The sequence below is a fragment of the Aulostomus chinensis genome, chromosome 17, assembly GCF_037954235.1.
Source record: "Aulostomus chinensis isolate RoL2024-O1b breed Wild chromosome 17, RoL_Achi_v1.0, whole genome shotgun sequence".
Taxonomy (NCBI): domain Eukaryota; kingdom Metazoa; phylum Chordata; class Actinopteri; order Syngnathiformes; family Aulostomidae; genus Aulostomus; species Aulostomus chinensis.
The window spans coordinates 6,495,005-6,517,441 of record NC_141336.1 but is presented as its reverse complement, the minus strand read 5'-3'; the positions used below and the strand labels follow the sequence as shown (position 1 = coordinate 6,517,441).

The 22,437-nt window shown below is 42.8% G+C and overlaps 1 protein-coding gene across 1 annotated transcript in view; it reads right to left on the bottom strand.

Moving 5' to 3' along the window:
- The window catches only part of akap6 (A kinase (PRKA) anchor protein 6), a 219,717-nt gene that overhangs the window by 5,583 nt on the left and 191,697 nt on the right, over positions 1 to 22,437 (bottom strand). Inside the window, exons 20-22 of the mRNA XM_086183714.1 lie at positions 11,244 to 14,084; positions 8,650 to 9,870; positions 5,619 to 5,705 (exon numbers count right to left, since the gene is read on the bottom strand). Coding sequence (XP_086039840.1) covers positions 5,619 to 5,705; positions 8,650 to 9,870; positions 11,244 to 14,084 — 4,149 coding nt within the window. The remainder of the gene's footprint in view (positions 1 to 5,618; positions 5,706 to 8,649; positions 9,871 to 11,243; positions 14,085 to 22,437) is intronic.

The following is a 22,437-nucleotide window of genomic DNA, read 5'->3' as shown; positions in this document are numbered from 1 at the left end:
AGAGAGAAAGAGGGCTTATTAGTCACAGAGAAGGAAAATGAATGAGATCATCTCATGAACAAGTATTCTGTGCATATATGTAAAGCCTGATGTAGCAACTGCTTTCCAAAAAAAAAGCTACCAGAAATACATTATCATAGGCACTGCTGAAAATAAACCACAACTATGGCACTATTTTCTTCTTATACTTTCCATTTCCAAATAAAAAAGCTGTTTCAATCATTAATCTAATGAAAAACACATTCTAACAGAATGTACAGTGCATCATTTTTGCTCTAATCTATGCCCTTTCTGCAGATATGATTCTCGCCCTGAATATTGATGTTTCTTTTGTACTAATTAAATCATGAATATAATATGAATCAATTATGCTGTTGTTGTATATCTCATATGTGAACACATTCACATCCACTCATGTACAGATTATATAGCGTAAATCTTAAACTTCTCTGATCTAAACATTATTTAATGTAATTCCATTTATTATCAAATCCAGATTGAGAACCAGTTTGGGAACCAAGTTTAGAGTTCCATCTGAAAGGGCAGGAAAAAACAACGTTTATTTTCGATGTATGTATGAAAAAAAAACAACAAATGCACAAAGTACTATTTTCTTGGGCAGGCCCAATACACAAAGATCCAGATCACTGAAAGCAACCAGTCTTTATTAACTCAGGTTTTATTAATTTGTCACAGCTTGATTATTGCTTTGTCATTTGGTGTAATGCTTCAGTGGCTGATATAAAGAAACTACAAATTGTTTAAAACAAAGCAGCACGTTGTGCATTAAACTGTTCCTATAGGACATATGTAAAAGATATGCATGATAGACTAAGATGGTTGACTATTAGTCAAAGGGCTACCTATCTTTTCGTAAATTTCATTAGAAACATTTAAGTTACACAATCTCCAAAGATACTGTATAAAAGTTTATTAAAACATTTTTCCTGTCATGAATATCAAACAAGACATGCAATAGAATGTAGGTTCAATTTACCTAAAGTGAGAACATCGGTTATACATAAAACTGTTATGTACAGAGCTGTTGCACGGTGGAATTCATTACCAGGTTTTAGAATACAGGTAAACACCAAGGAAGGTTTTAAGATCAAGGTAAAACAACATCTTTCAATATTTCATGAATAGAATTGATTTGTGTCAAACCATTTTATTTATTTAGGTTTTGATTATTTCAATATTCTTGTATTTTTTCTTCTGTATTCTTGAATTGTTTTTTGTTTTTAATTATTATTTTCAATACTCTGTATAGAGAAAATAAATAATAATAACAGTAACAATAATAATAATAATGGAGCTATGTAAACCCTTTCCTCATTTTTTGATGTAGATATGATGATGATGAAAATGTAATTGCAATTGTATCTATTATCCTTTGTAAGTGAGCCATTGTATGTCTGTATTGTCTTGTGTTGTATGAATGATGTACTGTGTTTTGTGTACTGGACCCCAGGAAGAACAGCCACGCTTCCAAGCAAGTGCAAATGGGGATCCATTATAAAGTAAAGGAAAGGTGTGGGAGGAGTTTGGTGAGGCTACGGAGAATGATTATCGGTCAGCTCCGAAAATGTTCTGGCAAGCGGTCCATTGCCTCAGGGGGGGAAGGCGGCAACTTGCCCACACTGTTTACAGCGGGGACAGGAGGCTGCTGATGTCAACTAGGGAGATAATTGGACTGTGGAAGGAATACTTTGAGGAACTCCTAATCCCACTAACACGTATTCCATGGAGGAAACAGAGCAGGGGGAGGACTTTGGGGGGTTGTCCAATGTCCAGGGCAGAAGTCACCGAGGCAGTGAAAAAACTCCGCAGTGGTAGAGCTCCGGGGGTGGATGAGATCCGCCCTGGGTATCTCAAGGCTCTGGATGTTGTGGGACTGTCTTGTTTGACACATCTGTGCAACACTGCGTGGACATCAGGGGTGGTGCCTTTGGAGTGGCAGACCAGGGTGATGGTCACCATTTTTTAGAAAGGGGTCCAGAGGGTCCTCAGCCTCCCTGGAAAGGTCTACACCAGGGTACTGGAGAGGAGGGTTAGGGCGACAGTAAAACCTCAGATTGAGGAGGAGCAATGTAGTTTTGTCCCAGACATGGAATTGTAGATCAGCTCTTCACCCTCGCTAGGCTGCTGGAAGGGGCATGGGAGTTTGCCCAACCAGTCCACATGTCTTATGTGGATTTGGAGAAGGCTTACGACCGTGTTCCTAGGAGCACCCTGTGGGGGGTCCTCCAGGAGTATGGGGTGGATGGCCCCTTACAAAGGGCCAATCAGTCTTTCTGCCAAAGGAGTGAGGGTCTGTTTTGCATTGCCGGCAGTAAGTTGGACTTGTTCCAAGTGAGGGCTGGACTCCGCCATGGCTGCCCTTTGTCACCATTTCTGTTCATAACTTTTATGGACAGAATTTCTAGGCGCAGCCAGTCTGTGGATGGATGTGGTCCTCTTAGCTCCATCAAACCGCGACTCCAGCTCTTGCTGGGGCAGTTTGCAGCTGAATGTCGAGCGGCTGGAATGAGAATAAGCACCTCCATGTCTGAGGCCATGGTCCTCAGCCGGAAAAGGGTGGCCTTCCCACTCCAGGTTGGGGGGGAGGTCCTGCCTCAGGTTGAGGAATTTAAGGATCTTAGAATCTTGTTCTCGAGTGAGGGCAGGATGGAGTGGGGGCCGACAGGCAAAGCTCTTGATTTACTGGTCAAGCTTCGTTCCAAACCTAACTTATGGTCATGAGCTTTGGGTGATGACTGAAAGAACAAGATTGTGAATACAAGCGGCTGAAATGAGTTTCCACCGCAGGGTGGCTGGGCTCTCCCTTAAAGATAGGGTGAGAAGCTTGGTCATTTGAAAGGGACTCACAGTAGAGCCGCTGCTCTTCCATGTTGAGGTTGTTTGGGCATCTGGTGAAGATGCCTCCTGGATGCCTCCCTTGGGAGATTTTTCCAGGCATGTCCAACCGGGAGGAGGCCTCTGGGAGGGAATATATCTCTCGGCTGGCCTGGGAACACCCCAGAATTCCCTCAGAAGAGCTGGTGGGAGTGGCTGGGGAGAGGGGGGGTCTGGCTTTCCTTGCCGCTGCCCCTGCGACCCGGACCCGGATAAGCGGAGGACAATGAGACGACACGAGACGAGATGAACCAGTCTTTATTTATTTTGCTCATGCGTGCAACACACACCCCTTATAAGGGTGAGAGAGAAACTGACTGATATACTGAGAAGCAACACATTTGCTCTGTGACTAAGAAGTTGTGAATGGAAATGGCAGAACTTGTGAGGCTTATAAGTTTACTTCCTCACAGGAATCTGATCGGGAACCAATATATAAAGAATCTGGATTGATAAAGATTACTATCACCAGTGAACATTCAACAAGCTGCTTCAGCGGTCTTGTCTGTTTCCTTCTAAGGTTCTCAGACATTCAGCATTGTTTTCTGTTCTGTTTTTGAATTAAACTTCAAGTCAGTGATGAAACACACACACAAACATTCTCTCTCTCTCTCTCTCTCCCTTTCTCTCGCTCTCTCTCCTGTGTATTTTGCTGCAGACCTTCTGCTGTCTGGGTCACAGAGCACATCATGAGCCGCATTCACGATTGCTTTAATTGTACCAGTGTGTGTATGTGTGTGTGCGTGTGCATGTGTGTGTGCTAGACTGAACAGGTGGGCTAGACTGGGGCACGCCATGGGGGTCAGGACCAGCTGTACGCATCACTGATATGAGCATGTGTGTGTCCCTTGTCGTGGGTTTTTCATGCGTTGTGTGTGTTTGTGTACATTACGGTTGATTTCACAGTTTTGTGTGTGTATTTCTTTGCGTCTCAGTGTGTATGCAGGTTTGTCCTCTAGTGTGTATATGTGTGTTTGTGTGTGCATGTGAACAACATGTCTGTCTAACCTGCAGCTGCTTGGCTGTCAAAGCTTCTACCTGGACTCTCTGCCCTGCCCCGAGGGCCGTGTGTGTGTGTGTGTGTTTTTCTGGAGTATACGGGCGGTAGGTTTTGCTTAGCCCTGGAGGTGCCCATAGGCCACACACACACACACACACACACACACACACACACACACACACACACACACACAGATTCATTTTTGGTCATCTGCAGCATTCCAATCTTACTATGAAAGCACACAGGAAGATGAAGAGATGAATAAATTCAGAGTCACATTTAAAAACAAATACTATCACCTATAATCTAAAATTTTGGCAGAATTTTCAGAAAATTGGCAAGAGAAAACAACTGTTGTGAAAATATCAGAGGACTTGGTTGATGAATGTAAACTACACTTCCTTGTGCTCAAAGAGCTACATAAGCTGTTTCATCTCCTCATCCATCCATTCATCCACCCATCCATCCATCCATTATCTATTCCGCTTATCTGTTAAGGGTTGGGGGGGGGGGGCTGGAGCAGTTGGAGTACACCCTGGATGGGTTGCCAGTCTATCGCAGGGCTATCAGGAGCAATTAGGTGCTCAGTAGCTTGCTCAAGGATACTTCAACAGGGTCATAGATATGTATGAGGAGTGAACCAGCGGCCCTTCAGTTGCTAAACAACTCTACCTCCAAGCCATACTACCCTCTTATTCATTCAGTTCATCATGAAAACCTTTCCATCCATCCTTCCATTTTCTTCCACTTATCCTGTTACGGGTCGCAGGGGGGCTGGAGCCTATCCCAGCAGCTTTTGGGCAAGAGGCAGGGTTCACCCTGGACGGGTCGTCGGTCCTTCACAGGACCAACACATATAGACAGACAACCATTCACACTCACAGCCACACCCATGGTCAGTTTAGAGTATCAGTCAGCCTAGTCCCCTCTTGATGTCTTTGGACTGTAGGAGGAACCCACACAGGCACAGGGAGAACATGCAAACTCCACACAGAAAGATCTTGTGCCGAGCTGGGACTCGTGCCAACCACTGTACCACCGTGCCGCCTATCAAACCTTTTACTGAAGCATATTAATTTACAAAGTTTACTGTCAGAGTCCAAATCCTGATTTAATCTTAATTTGTAACCCAGAAGGGTTGACACTTCTTATGACAGCCATCAAATAAAGAATTACCCCATTATTGTTGTATGCTTCTGTGATGTGTTCCTTTGACTATTTGACCACCAAAGATCATTTTCCTTCATCTTTGAGGCCAAGTAGACAAAACGTTTCTGAGATATTGAGTGACAAGAATGGGATCGACATTGTGTTCATGTGAGATGACAGTAACTCTGATCTTTATCACAAAAACGTTTCAGTTCATCCTCGTGTTTTGGGGGGGCATTTGTGCTTGCTTTGAAGAAAACAAATAATGTCAAATTTCTCCTCTTGTTTGGATTCTGTCTGTTTTCTTCCTGGGACGATGTGATTCAAAAACTTTTCTAATCAACGATTTCTTCAAAATTTCTGCCCCACCTCACATTATTGTTTTATCACAGGCCATCAACATGGAGGCCTCTTAAACTGAACAGTAACAACAGCTTTTGTTTGGACTTCTAACTTTCTGTAGCTCAGTGACCATTATCCTGTATCTGAACAGGCGAAGAATGCAACTGACACACTGCTGTTCAAATTTGACATGGTAAATATACAATTTTTAGCTGAATAAGTGTTAACCTACTCTGAGTGATGCCGGCCTGGAGGTGGGCGGTCGAACCGAGGCTTGACTCCGACTCTGTGCAGCCCTGGTGGCTTGATTGGCAGCTGACTGAAAATGAGACAAAAAGATGGAGTGAAATTGTGAGAAAACATTAGAACAACAAGACAGAAAAAGGGGAAACAACAGCAAAGTTATCAACGCCATTGACAGCAAATACAGGGACCCAGAAAAACAATGTCTGACTTTATTCTTCTCAGCAATTAGAGAGATAAAGGTGGCAAAGGATGGAGAGTGTATGTGGGGAGATAAAGGAGAGAAGAGACAGAAGAAGAAATCAAAAGGGCATTATAAAGCTGTTTGTCTTTGTTTTCTAATCAGCTTCTTCTGTCTTGGAGCCGAAATTGATGAAAAGTTGCAAATTAAAACAACAAGAAACAATTCAGAAGTCATGACTCCTAATTGGTTCACAACCGATAGTTTTGTAAAGACCTGTGAGGCTGTTGTCATTTCCCATATATCAAACAAACACGGACTCACATTTCACACAAACATAGTCATGGTCACATGATTTTAAACATGCTACCATGGCTGAATATTCTTAAACGCCTCACCTTGACTTACAGTTAAAGCTCATTAAAAATGAGTGAGGAGATTATTGCTGAGATAGACACATTTCAAATGTTTATCATGGTCTGCCAAGTTTGGATTGATTCCCCAAAATCTCTCATTAGTCGATTGTACAATTTAGAATATCCATCCATCCATCCATTTTCTTCCGCTTAACCTGCTAAGGGTCATGGGGGGGGGCTGGAGCCTATCCCAGTGGCTGTCGGGCGAATGGCAGGGTTCACGCTGGACAGGTCACCAGTCCATCACAGGGCCAACACATAGAGACAGACAACCATTCACACTCATATTCATACCTACGGTCAATTTAGAGTATCAATCAGCCTAGTCTCCATTTGCATGTCTTTGAACTTTGGGAAGAAGCCGGAGTACCAGAGAGAACCCACGCAGGCACAGGGAGAACATGGAGACTCCACACAGAAAGATCTCGTGCCGAGCCAGGACTTGAACCCGGAACCTTCTTGTTGTGAGGAGACAGTGCTAACCACTGCACCACCATGCTGCCCCCAATTTAGAATATATAAGACAAAATATAATTCAGTGCTGAAGTAACTGGAAACCTGAGCAGTATTCAAAATTAAAAAAAAAAAAAATCTGAAAATTAAAACAAATGAGAGCGATTTAAAAAACTGAATTTTAATAAAAGACAGATTTATGATATTAAAGTGAGAAAGCTGCTCTGTTTAACCACAGTCTGATCTGCTGCCATTGGAGTAGTTAGGAGCATGAGGGCCATTCCAAAGGGCCCCTGAGTGGTGGTAATGAAAGCAGGGCCAGAGCCACTTCAGCTTGGAATTACCCTCATCATTCTCCGTAAGTGCAAATATAACTGTAAAACTGTATATAACAATTATAACTGTACGATAAAAAAATATTTGGCTCCCAAAGGAAAAAAAAAAACTGTCAACAGACTGTGAGATGATTAATGACAGATGGTCAAGTGAGTGATGTTGGGAAATGCTTGAGAAAGGTGTCTTAACGCCAACAAAATATATCTCAATAGAAGGACAGAAAGGGTCTGCATATTGTTCAGTGTAAAATATGTAGGTCTATAGCATGAAAACATGTGTAGTACCTCTGGAATTTTAAATGCATCACTGAAATCAACATATTCCAATCCTGTCACCTGCGGACAGCTTGATGAAACTTTGAGCAGTACGAGTTTGATGAATTCTACAAAAGGACATGTAGCCCACATTAACATGCACAAAGAGGACTGCTGCGCTAGATCAAAAATGAAAGCACCTCTTGAGCTGGGTAGCAGACAACTAAAAGAGCTCAAAGTTTATAAACAGAGGAAGGTAGCAAGGTTGCCGAGATGCTCCACAACTCCAGACTTCATTTGCATACGGAAATAGAAAAGTTAAAGAGAGTACAAACATGCTAATTCAGCGATGAAATGAATTGAACGATCACTGCGGGAAGGAGAAAGCTCTTAGCTGATGAATCCTAATGAAATCTGACTGATAGTAATTATGCTGATGTTGTTCTGTGGACCTTAACCTTTTAACGAAAAAAAACTGAGACGTCGGCAAACCCTCCCCCCATTAACACCTGAGGGAGGAGAGAGAAGGAGGAGGGAGTGAGAGAGAAGAGGAAGAATAACAAGAAGAGGAAAAGTGAAGAATGTGCAAAGAAGTATGAAGAGTACCTGCGGAAGGAAAGGTGGGTGAGAATATGGAGGAGAGAGGGAGGAGTTGAGGCCATGATAAATAAAGACAAAAAAGAAAAGACAAAGTATAGTAAATTCATGGGAGAACGATGAGAAAGACTTGAGAAAGAAAAAGGGGAGCAAAGAGAGCAGAGCAAAGTGAGGGTGGAGGAGAGCAAATGAGAGACACAACATAAGACACAAAAAAGTGAATATGGGTTAGGAAGAGGAAAGTGTGAGAATTACAAGAGGAAAAGTGAAGAAAGAGCAAAGAAAAAGAGTGGATGAGAGAAATTATCTGCAAAAGAGGAGGAGATGAGGAGGACAGCACGGAATGTCAGATAAAGGTGATTAAAATATGAAAAAAATACCAAGAAAAGACTGAGAAGGAGGGAAATGGGCAGTGGATGGAGAAAGACAAGGAGGTGGGTGAGGAAAATAAGAGGTAAATGGAGAGAATGGGACCAAGAAGAGGAAAAAGAAAAAATGGAACTTTGGAGGAAGTGGAAGGTGATAAAGTAAAGAATGAGGAGAAAAGGAGGAAAATGGAGGTTGGGTGTGAAATGGGCAAAAGAAGAGGAGGAGGGTGGATTATACCTATCAGCAAGTCCCCTGTCTAAGCGGCCTCAGAGATGGAAATGAGACTCACCATCCTCATTACATTCATAGCCAGCGAGAGGCTCGGTTTGGACTAATACCTGGCAGAGAGGTGAAGTGCAGTATCTTGTCTAATGTCCTGAGATAGCAGATCAGGCTAATACCTGGAACACTCACCTGCTTCGCTGCTGCTGCCTTTGCTTCCTGCTGCGAACCACTCCGCCCTTTCGTCCCCTTCCCATCCTGCTTCGCCCGCCGACTATCCACCTCTCCTCTCCTCTCCGCTCTATCTGTTTCTCTCATCGCCGAGCGGTTAATTTTGGGATTAATACACGTGGCAGCAGCGGCTGGCCCTTTTGAGGGATTTGTAGTGGAGCTGCAGACACTTATCTTGGTCATTACGGAGCCCATATTGGATTCAAGCATTTTAGTATCTGCCAAACATTCGGCTGCGGAGGAGTCTATCGGGGCGACACGCGCCCGGGGATTAAGATAAGAAGGACCCTCATTACGACTCCTCTCCTCCTGCGGCACACTGACACTGGCAGCAGCCGCGACTTCTCCTCCAGCGACATCACATAGGAGGTACAGGTCCTCACCTCGCTTCTCTTCAGTGGCGCCGGAGGATATGAGAGGAGGAGAAGAAGGCTTGTCATTTGGTTTGAAGCCAGGTCTCTGGAGAGAGGAGGAGGCGCTGTTTGAGGGCGAGAGCGAGGTGGAAAATGAGCTGTAATAAGGCTCTGGGAGAGGAGAGCTCTCCGTTTCCTCTGATGTCGCTGCGGGACTGGACCCTTGGACATGCAGGTGATCCTGGTAAAGTACCAATTCTTTAGTAGGTGACAAGTAGCTCAGGCAATCACTTGAATTGGAACTGGGCCCCTCGTGAGACAAATAGTAGGGAAGATCACTTGGTTCTGAACAAGGCAGGAAAGCCAGGCTGTCATCGGATTTGTAACCAGGGGCCCGCCTTGACTTCCTGGACAGCACCATACTGTAGCAGAGAGGTGGGCCGAGGTACACCTCCTCTGTACAGGCTGCAAAGAGGGTCTCCTCATCTCGGATGTCAGGGCTTGGAGGCACAGAAAGAGACGGGCTATTCGTCTCCTCGATGTGGCTACCATTGACAGACAAATCAAGAGTGCTGAGGTTGTTCTTGGGGCTGATGGAGGAGTAGCGAGGAGCTGAGAGGGAGGTTGATGTAAAGAGCTCGGGGCTGGGGCTGTGGAGGCCTTGTGTAGGTGTCACATAGGAGGGGATACTGTAGGGAGCGGGTGTGGAGCTCTTGTCGTCGGTGCACAGACTGACCTCTCCACAGTCGCTATCGTGGGATGAGAGGGACAAGTAAGAGTAGAAGTCTCCCTTGCGGAGGTGGAGTGGCTGGTGGGAATGTTTGAGGACCTGAAGAAAGATGCAAGAAATATTTGGAGGTAAGTAGAAAGTAGAAAGCTGTTTGGGCCCTGTCAATTCCCACTGTCCAGTTTCTCAACTTCAACAAAAGCCGCATAGTTTTCCAGCTACAGTCTACCAGATCTTAAAGCTCTAGTGCATCATATTTTCAATTAAATAACATCCCTTGAAATCCCTCAGCAAACGTCTCTTGCATGGCTCATTAAGCTCATAACCACCTAAATATCTTTACCTAGATATCCATCCATCCATCCTTCCATCCATTTTCTACCGCTTTTCCTGGTAGAACATGCTAACAGCAGTGGCTTGCAGTGACATTTTTGTGCATGACAACGGAGACAAAATGCAGCACTTAGAGCTTTAAATGTCAGACTAAACCATGACTCAATATTATCACAGTAATTTTCCAATGTTTTATATCAAGATACAGTGATTCGGAGATAGTTAACATATTGCAAGTCAATTTAAAAATTGTGAAATCTGTGTAATTGCAGATGAAAAATTTGGCAAAATGCATACCGGCATCAATGTGGTGCAACAGAATTTCACAACTGAGATGAAATGTTTTATATCAAGTTTCAGTGTCTCTGTAACACATCACAAACGATAAACAACACAAACAATAAACCCCTATTCAATATAGCAACAGAGGAATCAGTTTGATATTGCTGAATAAAAATATCTACAGTCACAGCTGGTGTATTGATACTGCATCTCAAGATGATATATCACAATATCTATATTTTATCCTGCCCCTGTGGACACCAAACAATATGAAAAAGTGTTGATGTGTAACATATGAATATTAGTACCGATGGTTCTGGTCGTGAGAAGGACTCGTTGAGACTCACATGCCACAAAGTTTGAGTGATTTAAAGGAGCTCATTGATTCTAATATCTGTTTATTCCCTCTATATGCGTCTATACCTTTATGTCATTGAAATACACCATCTGGAAAATCATTAAGGTCTGATTTGCATATTAAAATATCTATGTATTTATATTTTACACTTTTACAAGAGGAGCCAAGCGTTAAGCCTGATTTAGTTTTTATTTTCCGAAATGAGCTCTCAGATGACTTCACTCGAAAAAGACGGCAGAGTCATTACATCCTAAAAGTTATGATCTGTGATGCGATTTATTGAATTACCCGAACTCCGTGAGAAAATTAACTGAGAGGACTTTTGCTACTCTTTTGGATTCATTTGTCCTCAAAAATCTAAGAGGTCAAACACCATCTCCAACAGGATGAAATTATTTTTTACTTTATTATCACTTGCAGTACAATGCATTTAAATATCAAAGATATGATGTTTCTGTACTAAGTCTCCTGCCATTCTCGCCCCAGTGAAGTTCTGTGTTACCTTATCTCGGATCTGTGATGCAGGGCACTGATCTGGGTCGGACCCCTCGATACTGCTCTGGTCTGGTTCAACCTGGTTCTCCGTTTTCTTCAGTGCCAGTGAGGTCATGTCAATTATCTCCATCACAAAGTCATGTACATTTTCATTCTTGCCCTTTTTCACACCGTGTGGATTGGGGGAAGTGAGGTGGTTGCAGCAGGGTGGATGAGAGCTGCGCCACTTTTTTGGAGGCAGAGACGAGTCTTTGTCCCGAACCTCCTGCCGACTTTCCTCGGTCACAACAGATGAGAACTTGAACTTTTCCTGAATAGTGATGGCCTTCCTTGCCTCTGCCGTTGCTCTGACATTGCTCAAGGCGGTGTTGGACCCATTGTCCTCCAAAGGTGACAGGGAAGGAGGGGAGGGAAGGGAGGAGCTGTGGCAGGGTAACTCCCCTCTGAGCTGCCCAACCAAAGAGGAAGCTCGGCTGGACAGGTATGGAAGGAGCTCACAGGATGGTGATGCAGAGAGCTGTGCTGCTGTTTCTGTATTCCCTATCAAATTGCCGCTGTCTTGAAGTGACTCTCTAGTTTTGGCAAACTTGTACTCTCCTTTCTTTGTGAACACACTTGTCTCCTCTCGCAGGAGTTCGTCGTCTGCATCTTTCCCTTTCAAACTGCCCTGTTCCACGTTTCCATTTTCAACGTCATCCACAAACTGGCTGATGTAGCTCCTTGTCGCATTCCTCCTGTTCTCCTCCTCCTCTTGCTGTTCCTGCTTATCTTTTGTTTTGTTGTTACCCCCACTGCTGTTTACTTCCATAAGTTTTGCATTGGCACGATTTAGAAAGCAGTTTTGTTCTTTGTTATCAGTGGAGGTAAAGGTGGAGTGCAGGGTGGTGCCACATTGCAGCTCATCCCAGAGGGCTGCCTCTGTTTTAGAAGTGGAGGAAGAGAAGGCGCGAGGTGGTCGTATCCAGCTCTGTAGCTCTTTTTTCATGTACTCCAAACCAAGTGCATATGACTCTTCCATCGCCTCCTCATCTTCCTCGTCCTCATTGCCAGAGGAGACGCCAGTCAACCTCTCCTCCTCTTCTTCCTCTCCATCCCGTACGCCCAGCTCCTCCTCAGTGAGTGTGAGCGTTGAAGAGGACAGGAGGTCGCTGTCATCCTCATCCTCATCTGTGCAAGCCGAAGTACAAGACACATTCACCACCATGCTCAAGCTTGTGGCGTCCGCCTCATCCATTCCTTGACCTCTCTGGCTGTTTCTGTGGCAGCATTTCCTTTTCGAGTTTGCGTTCCCTGCCATAGCCGGATCTAAAAGGAAGTGCTGTTGATTCCTGGCAAAATCCTCAGACCCCAGAGATGAGTCTTCAGTGCTGCTCAGCTCTGTTAACGATGCTGTTGCAGAGCTCTCGTTAATCAGAGACGGTGGCCCCTTCCGTGAAGAAATCACAGATAGGGGAGTGTTTTGGCCACCGAGTGAGGGGGAGGCTGGTAGTCGCATTTGCTGTGGGGAGCTGCTCTGTAGTGTCAGATCAGAAACACTGCGGGTCATCTTTGTTGCCAGAGGACTTTGTATGTTCTCCAGGCGCTTCAGGAGGTCAAGAGTTCTTCGGCTCAGCTCCCCAGAGCATAGTTCTCCTGCTGCACCTTGATTATTGTCTTTATCTGGTTTACTGTCATCCAACTCCTTGGTCTGCCCCTGTTCTGCATCCCTCAAGGTGGCACCGGTCTTTCCATCAGCGCTGTGACTGGGGGCCAGGCCGCTCTCCAGGGAGGCGCTACGATGCAGCAGGTCTTTGGAGGGAAATAAGTCCATACCAAGAGCCAGCAGCGACTCCAAGGAGGAGCCCTGAGATAACACTGGACTTGACGCCTGGCGGCTGACAGTGGGAGGAGTTTCCAAACCATTATAATGCTCAACTTTGTTCTCTGTAAAGTCATTGTTGGATAGGGAGGGCTTGGAGGAGTTGACACTGAGGCTTCCCACCTCAAAGTCAGAGTCAGAGTCTGCAGGGGTAAGAATCCCACGGCCATTGATCAAGATCTCAACTGCCTCCCCTCCTCCTCCTCGCCTGTGCCTCCTCTTCTTCTTCTCTGCTTCTCTTATGCTTTCACTACACATTTCCTCTGTCCTCCATCCCATCTCTTTTCTGTTTTCCTCAGACTTGGTTCTTACTTCGACCTCAACTTTAATTTCAGGGTTGGCCATCATTGTCTCTGTATCTCCTGTATCACTAACAATGCCACTCTCACTCTCTGACCTTTGGCTGCTCCAAGACTGGCCACTTCCCCTGCCCTTCTCCCTCTCTCTCTCCCCATCGTGAAATCTGTTGCTCGGTATCAGACCTCCCAGCAGATCTGGGAGGGACTCCATGGAGGAGAAGGTGGAGTCCTTGCTCAAGCTCTTCAACAGCACATGCTCTTTCCTTTTTCCTGCTTTGGGTTTGCGTAGATGGGAGGACTTGGGTGGAAATGGAGGCTGTGTGTATAGTTCCACACTGTGGACGCTGTAAACCTGATAAATGTTTCTGTAGTTAGAGGGGAACATTTGTGAGGTCACACTGGGCTCAGATGAGGCTTCACCCCTCTGACTGGACATAAACACAGGGTTCTGCTCTGTGGGGCTCCTGTTGGGTTGATTCCTATTTGAGAGAATGATGTCTGAATGTGGCTCTGTGGGAAGGTTGTGTGTGAGGTCGGGTTCTGGTACTTCTTGTGGTTCTGGTTCTGTGATTGTCATATCTGTTTCATCCCATTCCCAGGAGTCATCTGGAGCTGGCACCACCAGGCCTGTTGGGACTGGGCTGATCTGGTGGAGGTCGACCAGACCCGGTTCCAGGAAGTTACCTGGGACCTGCAGACAAAAGAGAAGAAGGATGTTTGAAATTGTTCAGCAATCTGAGCCCACGTGGATCCCAATGTGACAGGTTTAAATACTACTGAATGTCAGAGCTCTTGTTTCTCTCTCCTGCTATCTTTCTGCTTCTTTTGGGAAAACGCCACAAAGAATCACCCTAAAAGATTCAAATCAGGTGTACTCCAGATGAACTGGGTCGCTATGGAACTAAGAAAGAAAGGAAAAAAGATTAAAAGGAAATATGTTCTTCCACACTTTTTCAGTGTTGCAACTCCATGCAAACAGCATATTAATATTTCCCTACATGGATTGATAGCCAAAGGTGTTATAGAGGAAGAGATAGCAAACTGAACCACTTAAATAAAGGCCTTCATTATCAATGCTTAAAAAATTATATATATATATATATATATATATATATATATATATATATATTCCTTAAGGGAATTCTAACTTTCCACATTTCTCTAAAGCCACAACGAGTGTATATCCTTCCAAATGATCTACAAATAAAAATCAGAACAGCGATGAGTGGCTACTGATAAATTTGATCGTACATTTGATCTTTGGAGTCTTCCAAGAAATCGTGACTGGAACATGTGAACTTGACAATTGAAAAAAAAATCGGTATTATTAAATTTCCTCCACTATTGCAATCCTCGATTAATGCTAAAATTGACATTGATTTATTAAAAACCCTAAAAACTCAATCCAAGTCATTCAATTACTGAATCTTAAGTCAGTAAGATTCAATAAATTCCCCAAGGCAAGGTTCATCACTTCAGATCCTGGTCCAGCAATCTGCCTGATTATGCCTTTAATTTATATAACATCCCTGAATTAGGACTCAATTTCCTTCTCTGAAAAGAGAAGTAAACCTGAAAGGTCTAATCTGAAGTTGAATTGCATGTTCATCTCAGAGTTGTAATTTAAACTTGAAAGGATCCTGTCATGTTTGAATTGAGTGTGATTCAGATGTTGTGTATTTGCTCCAAACTCTTTAAAAAGATGTGTTGAACATCTCAAGTCCCTTCGGGGAGTGCTGCCTTGACTCCATTTGAAGGAGACAAACTGACAAGCGACTCTGACAAAACAGGTTCTGTGATCATTTAAAAAAAGAGAGTAAAATCAGCCCACCCCAAAGCAATTGCTCATAAATCTCAACACATATTATTCTGCTCTGGAACAAAGCGATGAATTATTCAAGAACGACTTCTGAGAGAAAGAGCACGGAGCTGAAAACCCCAAAGTAAATACGTAATCAAAAGCCTTCGGAAAGCTGGGCTGTCTAAAAATATGCTTAGACACAGGAATTCTTCCCTTCCGCAGACATAATTATACAAATTGCTCCTCGTCTCGTTAACAAGAGGGGGGGTAATTCGTATTAGCCATTCATAGCCTATTAATCTAATAAACTAGTTGGCTCGTGTGTGTGTGTGTGTGTGTGTGTGTGTGTGTGTGTGTGTGTGTGTGTGTGTGTGCGCGCAAGCGCATGTGTGTGTGTGCATGCCTGCCCGCTCATGGGTCTGAGTAATGAATTTCTATTAGATTTGTGTTCATTCCTCTCACGCCGATAAGGCAGACAGGGGTAAGGACTGAACTGGGTTTTGTCACTGCAGATGCACTCAAGAATACACTGGACTCAGCGGGGAGCAGCTATCCATCTGCCTAATCCAATCAAATCAAACATTTGATAACCAACCAAAAGCTTGTATATCATTTCTATCTGTAACTTGTTTCATTTCAATAATTTTGCACCATTCAAAGCTGAACTGCAGGTATTTTTATGAGGTAAGACCTCTGTCGTCACAGTGGCTCCAAAAAAATGTTGCTTTTTTAAAATGGAACAACTAAATTGGGTGAAGGTAACCAGACATGCAGAGAAAACAAACTTACAAGAAAACAGTGCTGATGATTGTACAGCTGACACATATGAAATCCCTGAGAGATAAGCAAAGAAACACTGGTGGAGCTCTGTTTTGAAAGTCTGATCTAAAGTGCTGTCTCTTAACAAATGAAAAAAGTTTTTGCATGAATATTTAGGAAAAAAAAAAGGTTATTTTCTATTTATTTTTGTCATCTTTGAACAACTGTTTCCGCAACTGATTTAAAAACATATAAACATATACAAATATAACTGACTGGAACAACAAGAAGAAATAAATAATACTTTTCCTCATTTCATCAAATATAGTTTTTTTAATGTAAAAAAAAAATATGTAAAAATGGTGTCATAGGTCACCTTTTAAGCTTCTTTCTTTGTTACTAGAGAAGTGGATAAGGCTCTCTCCAACAAGAAATCCCCTCACACAAAAATGATGTCATTGTCAGTTAAATGATTTTAATCAGCCAATAAGGATCGGGACAGTGAATTCTAATAAAAACAACAAAACCAAAGTATCATTTGTCAAGTCCCCTCCAGCATTTCGATCCAGATCATTGACCATTTTTACATCTTTAAATTAAAGGCACAGACATGGGGACAACCAGAGAGACTGCTAACTTCCTGCGTAAGAGCTAATGGTGAAACTGTCGAGCTACCTGACAGTTCTTAGTAATTGCCATTAGCTTTGACCATTGTCAGTGACTGAAAGAACAAGATTGCAAACTTGCTTCAAAAAAAGACTTTCTTGGACCAAATAATTTCCAATTGCCCATGGCAGAGATCATCAGTTATGCACTTCAACTCATGTTCCTTGAGTAATCACTCAGTGGCCCTCATTCACGTGGACTAGTGTTAGGTTGGTCTGAATGAAAATTGTCCCTTTAAATAGATGACAAAACAGAAATTTGGTACATGCGATGCAGGTTTCAGTAGACGAACCCACTGAGGAGAACTTGGGTTTGACTGCACCTTGGGTGTGAACTAACCTGGACATGAGAATACAAGAAAGGGGAATAAGAGAAGTAAACTTGCTTCATATGTTGGCTAGATTGTTTTGAAGTAAGATTATCTGTACAACCCACCAGTAAATGACACAAACACCTAAAGTTTGGTTGCAAAACAACTTCCTTCATTTCATTACACTTGTAAAGAAAGTGAAATGTTTGATAAAAAGCATCTTATCAGTAGTGGACCTGTAAATTTTAAGTTTGTCTGATGATGAAAGTCATGTTCATTAAAATGTAAAGGCTTGCTCATTGGAGGAGATCATTTCACGTCACATTCAGCTGGGAATCAGGTTGTTATAATCCCTCTCTGATTTGGTGGAGTCTGATGTTCACAGCCTTAATCAAAGATGTGTTTGTGGTAGTATTCGTGTGTATTTAGAAACCTGTGCAGTGGTTTTAGAGGGAGGGGGTGAAATCCAGAAACTTTTTTCCCATTAGCTCTGGTTTGACTGCTCCCATTTGTTAGCATAGCATCTGCTGGAAGGCCCAAGGAGAGTGCAGCTATCTAGCAAAGTCTGGGTGATTATTCATGTGGCTGAGTTGCTGCTGCTGCTGCTGCTGCTGGAGTCTCCGCTGGCGCTCCGCAGGACCAGTTGTCAAAGAGCTGAGGGAGCCCAGCGCCATCGCTCTGATTCAAAACGAATAGAAGTGCACAGATAAATCACCGCTCCATGCAGAGTGGAGGAGCCGACAGGCCGCTTTGAATGTAATTGCAAACGGTGAATGAAAACCTCCATATGTTGCTCATAACTCCTCTCTAAAATATATTTCATAATCGAGAGGAAAGTGTTCTAAAATACAATTTCCATATATTACATTGGATTTACAGGTACACTTCATCCCCTGCAACACCCCACAGCTTTAATTTAGACTCATTTACATCAAATCAAAGATAAAACAGGATTTTTTATCTGCTTTCCGAGCAGCATAACATCCTCAGAAACAGACGGAAATGTGCATCTCAGATAGGAATAACATCACATCTTCAAAATAATTTGTGTTTGATAAATAGCAGACGTCAGAGCTCCGTGATGATCTCTAGAGGAGCTGGGACAAAAGATTTTATTATCGAACAAACATTTTTTTGTCAGTCCTTTTACTGAGATATATATATATATATATATATATATATATAGTCACTTTTTGTTATCTTCAAAATAGAAACACCCATTTTACAAATATTAATCAATGAATAGTCCTGACCCTTCACTTCATGCTTCCATTATGCCTTTGTTATGAATCACTAAAATAAAATCAGTTGAACAATGATTTAAAAAAAAAATGAAGTTAAATGATGTGTCACGATTGTGATTTCTTTCTCTTTGTTATGGCATCAAACTTAAAGGTGCACAAAGCATTGTTGCCTGATGTCACTTCAGTTGACGTTCGTTGTAAATACCAAACAAAGAGCGAGCTCGCCCCTCCCCGTGTTTCTGTAAATGTCATGAACGCGCATCGACGCGCAAGTGGACTTGTGCTGCGCTAACGTTGCTAAGATGAGTGAGCAAATTTCAACTGTTGGGTGAGTAAATTTATATTCTAAGTCTTTATATAATATCTTTACAATACTAGGTTATGAGTTACCGCTGATATATTGAAAATTATCTTATGCGCTTATGCAAAAGAGACACTTGCAGAATTTGTCCTTCCTGTAAACAATGTTAGTGCTAGCTAGGACCTATAGATTAAGCTAGGAATAACAAACTATTTCATTGAAAAATGTCTTACGAGTGTCATAACTTCTATGCTACTCAACTGACTCTATTTATTCCCCAATTTATGCAAGCACACAAACCATCACCAACCATCTTGTAGGTGATTGGCTGGAATGTGGTTTGTTATATTTCCTGTGCACTCAGTGTTTGTTTGCCCTTTGTGAGCACTGTGTTGTCTCCAGAGAGCAGACTTTTTCATAGTCTATTCAAGGGACAGGCAGCTAGCGGATCAAGGGGAGGTGCCTATGATTTGAGACAAAAATAAAGTCGTGCAGAAACCATGCAACAAGGCTTATTGCACCTTTAAGCCTTAAGACTGCTGCTCACTTTGTCAAATGTACTTCCTATGTGACTTCCTGCTTTCCTGTGGTTATAATCATTCAATTCAAACAACGCGCTCAATTTGCTTCCTTTTCAGAACCCATATTTACCTTTCTCTGCTATTGATGAGTTGTTCCAGCGAACCATGTTTATGAGGAAAGCTGATACAGGCTATTTGGAAGGAAAAAGGTAACTCTAACATTTAAAGGTACATGTAGCAGAAGAAGCCAGCTAAGGTCTATGGCCTACTGAACTCGGGTGAGCTGCAGCACGGCCCCTGTTCGATGAATTAGGATGGCTGCTTTGGCCCAGGAGAGGATGCATGCTGTAATTTAGATGCAGATTAGTGTCACACTGATTTCCACGCTGGCTCGCATGCTAATAATGTAGCACTTTCCACCTCTTCTCTTGAAGTTTTGGAGGTCTAAAAAAAGTGTTTGACGTCAATTTCGGGCAAAAATAAGGGGTGGGATCATTGGATTGCTGGTAACAAATCAAAACAGGAGTCATTAATTTCATTGGTGTCTCACACAAGTGACACGGGTGATCATGAGTTCAATGTGCCTTGTGTATTACCAGAGACAGTGAGGGGGAAGAGGAGCAGGTGGGGCTGTTTAGCTCTGTAGTAAACCAAGGTTGATGAAACTTACAGTTTTTGTTCAGCAAGATAATTTCCTCTAATGAACAGCACTTTTGCACACAATTGTCTTTTTTGAAGTTGATTTTAGAAGTACAAAGCTGATGTTAGGTTATGAAGGAACTACACCATGGATGCATGACTTCAAAGTCACCACAGCTAAGCTTCACGTTTCTTGTCTTTTCACCATGACGTGGTTTATAGCCATTTGCTAGCAGAAAATTACTTCCAGTATGACTTCCTACTATTCCGTGGTAATAACTATTCAATGCAAACAGCATTTTCAGTGGGAGTGTTTTGTTAAACCCTCACATTTAACTTTACTGCTATTGCGAGCATGATACTGACTGATGTGTTTTACATCATATAACAAAATGATACAATATCTTCAACTTGTGTTAACCATGAACCTCATTGGAGATGAGGGAACCAGGCATTCAACAATGCTCATCTATTTCCAGGTTTTAGGACTCATCCGTGGGCCACTGTACATAAACAATAGGGCTGAATTTGAGTAAAATTATAAAAAGTCATTCTTTAACAAGCGGATAAAAAGTCACTCCACTCAGCTACAGTCCTGGTTACAATAGAGGTGGACACCCTTACTTTCTGGCAACAGACTAACTCCTATAATAATTGACTGAAAGAATTAATTATTACAATGTTTGCTGACAATTGTTTTAGCTTAGCACAATTATTTTACAGATGGACACAGTTTAATAGACAGCAAGTGTCCGATATATCATCAGAGTGATGTCTCTGGGCGACTCTCTCTCTCTCTTTCTCTCTCTCTCTCTCTTGTTCTCTCCCTCTCTCTCTCTCTCTGTGTCTCTCTCTCAAACACACTCGCACGCACACACAAACAAGAATTGTCTTCACTACATGCCATTTAGTCACACTGCAGATTCACACCTGCACCTATTTGCACACAAGCAAGCAGTCTCGTTTTCAACAACACACACACACACGTGCGCGCGCGCACACACACACACACACACACAAACACCAGGAAAGGACAACCATTTTATCACTGAACAGAAGTTTTCATTTATAAGCTAAACCAGCCAGATGTATGCCTCTGCAGTTGTTTCTCTCCACCTCCCTCCCCTATCTCCCTCCTTCTCCCTCTTTATTCCTCTCCCATCTCCAGTAGAAGTGAAATTACTCTCCAGCCAGGCAGCGAGGTCAGAGTGTCTGGCCTCTGTTATTTGTCTTCTACTGCTCTACAATGTGTGTGTGTGTTTGTGTGGGACTGCACTGGAGAGAGAGAGAGAGAGAGAGAGAGAGAGAGAGAGAGAGCAGAATTAGGCTGCACGACAGTAATTCTCAACATTCTGAAAAAACCCATCTGAGTTGGAATTCCCCCTCCAGCCCAGAGGGTGCTTTGTATTTAATTTCTCCATACACAGGTAACAACTTGAATGTGGCAGCCCCCCCCCCCCCCAAAACACACATCCATCCATCTATCCATTTTCTATATCACTTATCTGTTAAGGGTCGCGGGGGTGGGGGGCCTGAGCCTACCCCAGCTGACTTTGGGCAAGAGGATGGCCCTGAATGGATCGCCAGTCCATTGCAGGGCCAACACATAGAGACAGACAACCATTCACACTCACAGCCACGCCTACGGTCAATTTAGAGTCGCAGATTAACCTAATTCACGTTTTTGGACTGTAGAAGGAAGCCGGAGAACCTGGAGAGAACCCATGCAGGCACAGGGAGAACATGCAGACGCCACATAGAAAGATCCTGTGCCCGAACCAAGGCTCAAACCCAGAACCTTCTTGCTGTGAGGCAACAGTGCTGACCACTATGCCACCGTGCCGCCCAAAACACACATTAAAATAAGAAATGGTGAAAAAGGACAAATCTGTAGCTCAGATTTTGAAAACACATGGAGGAGTTGCTGCGAAACCCAAAATCTGCTCAGTGGAAAAAGTGGATAATGCTGGTCATAATGTTAAGTGTATAGAGGTATCATTAAGTTGACATTTACGTTCGGTGTAATACTGTGTGTTCACTCGAGAACAACCATTTTTTAAATCAAAAGATCATAAAGGCTAGCTTCAATATTACTGTGTTGGTGAATAAAAAATCGGATCTGTATGAGTTCCAATCATTAACTATTTAACATGTTTTTCCCTTTTGTCATCAAACGTATTCCTTATAATAATAATAATAATTATTATTATTATCATTATTCCAAGAATAATAATTATTACTTTTCATATGTCATATCCATCCGTCCCGTGGCCAAATCCGTATGAAATGATATGTGTCCACTGTAAAACTGCCTTGAACAGAGATTGAGGTGGCCTCATAATAAACTTCATTTCTTAATAAAAACATTGTACACAAAACAAAGCTTCGGCCAGACATCTTCTATTACTGATTGCAGCCGTTGTGGTCAAAGGTAGGATTGATTTGAATGAACACAATATCAACATTCACAGCCATTTCAAATCTTTGTTGTTGTTAAATAGCAATGACAACACTACGGAAACACTTTTTCTTATACAACAGTGTAACATGGTTGTCCAGTTACAGGCCCGCTTTCTAAATATGTATATGTTATTATATTTAAGTTTTAATTCTTTTCATATTTGTCCATATTTGTCCTTGATATGTCCTTCACCTCCCCCTCCCTCAACAGAATCATTCACTATCAGAAATCGATAATGGCCTTCATGTGATTACACTTCAACAAAGCTCTCAGCTCTCATCGTCTCTCTGTGGCCTCAGCATCTCGACGCCAGACTCCCTCCTGAGCCAAATTTCACTTAAC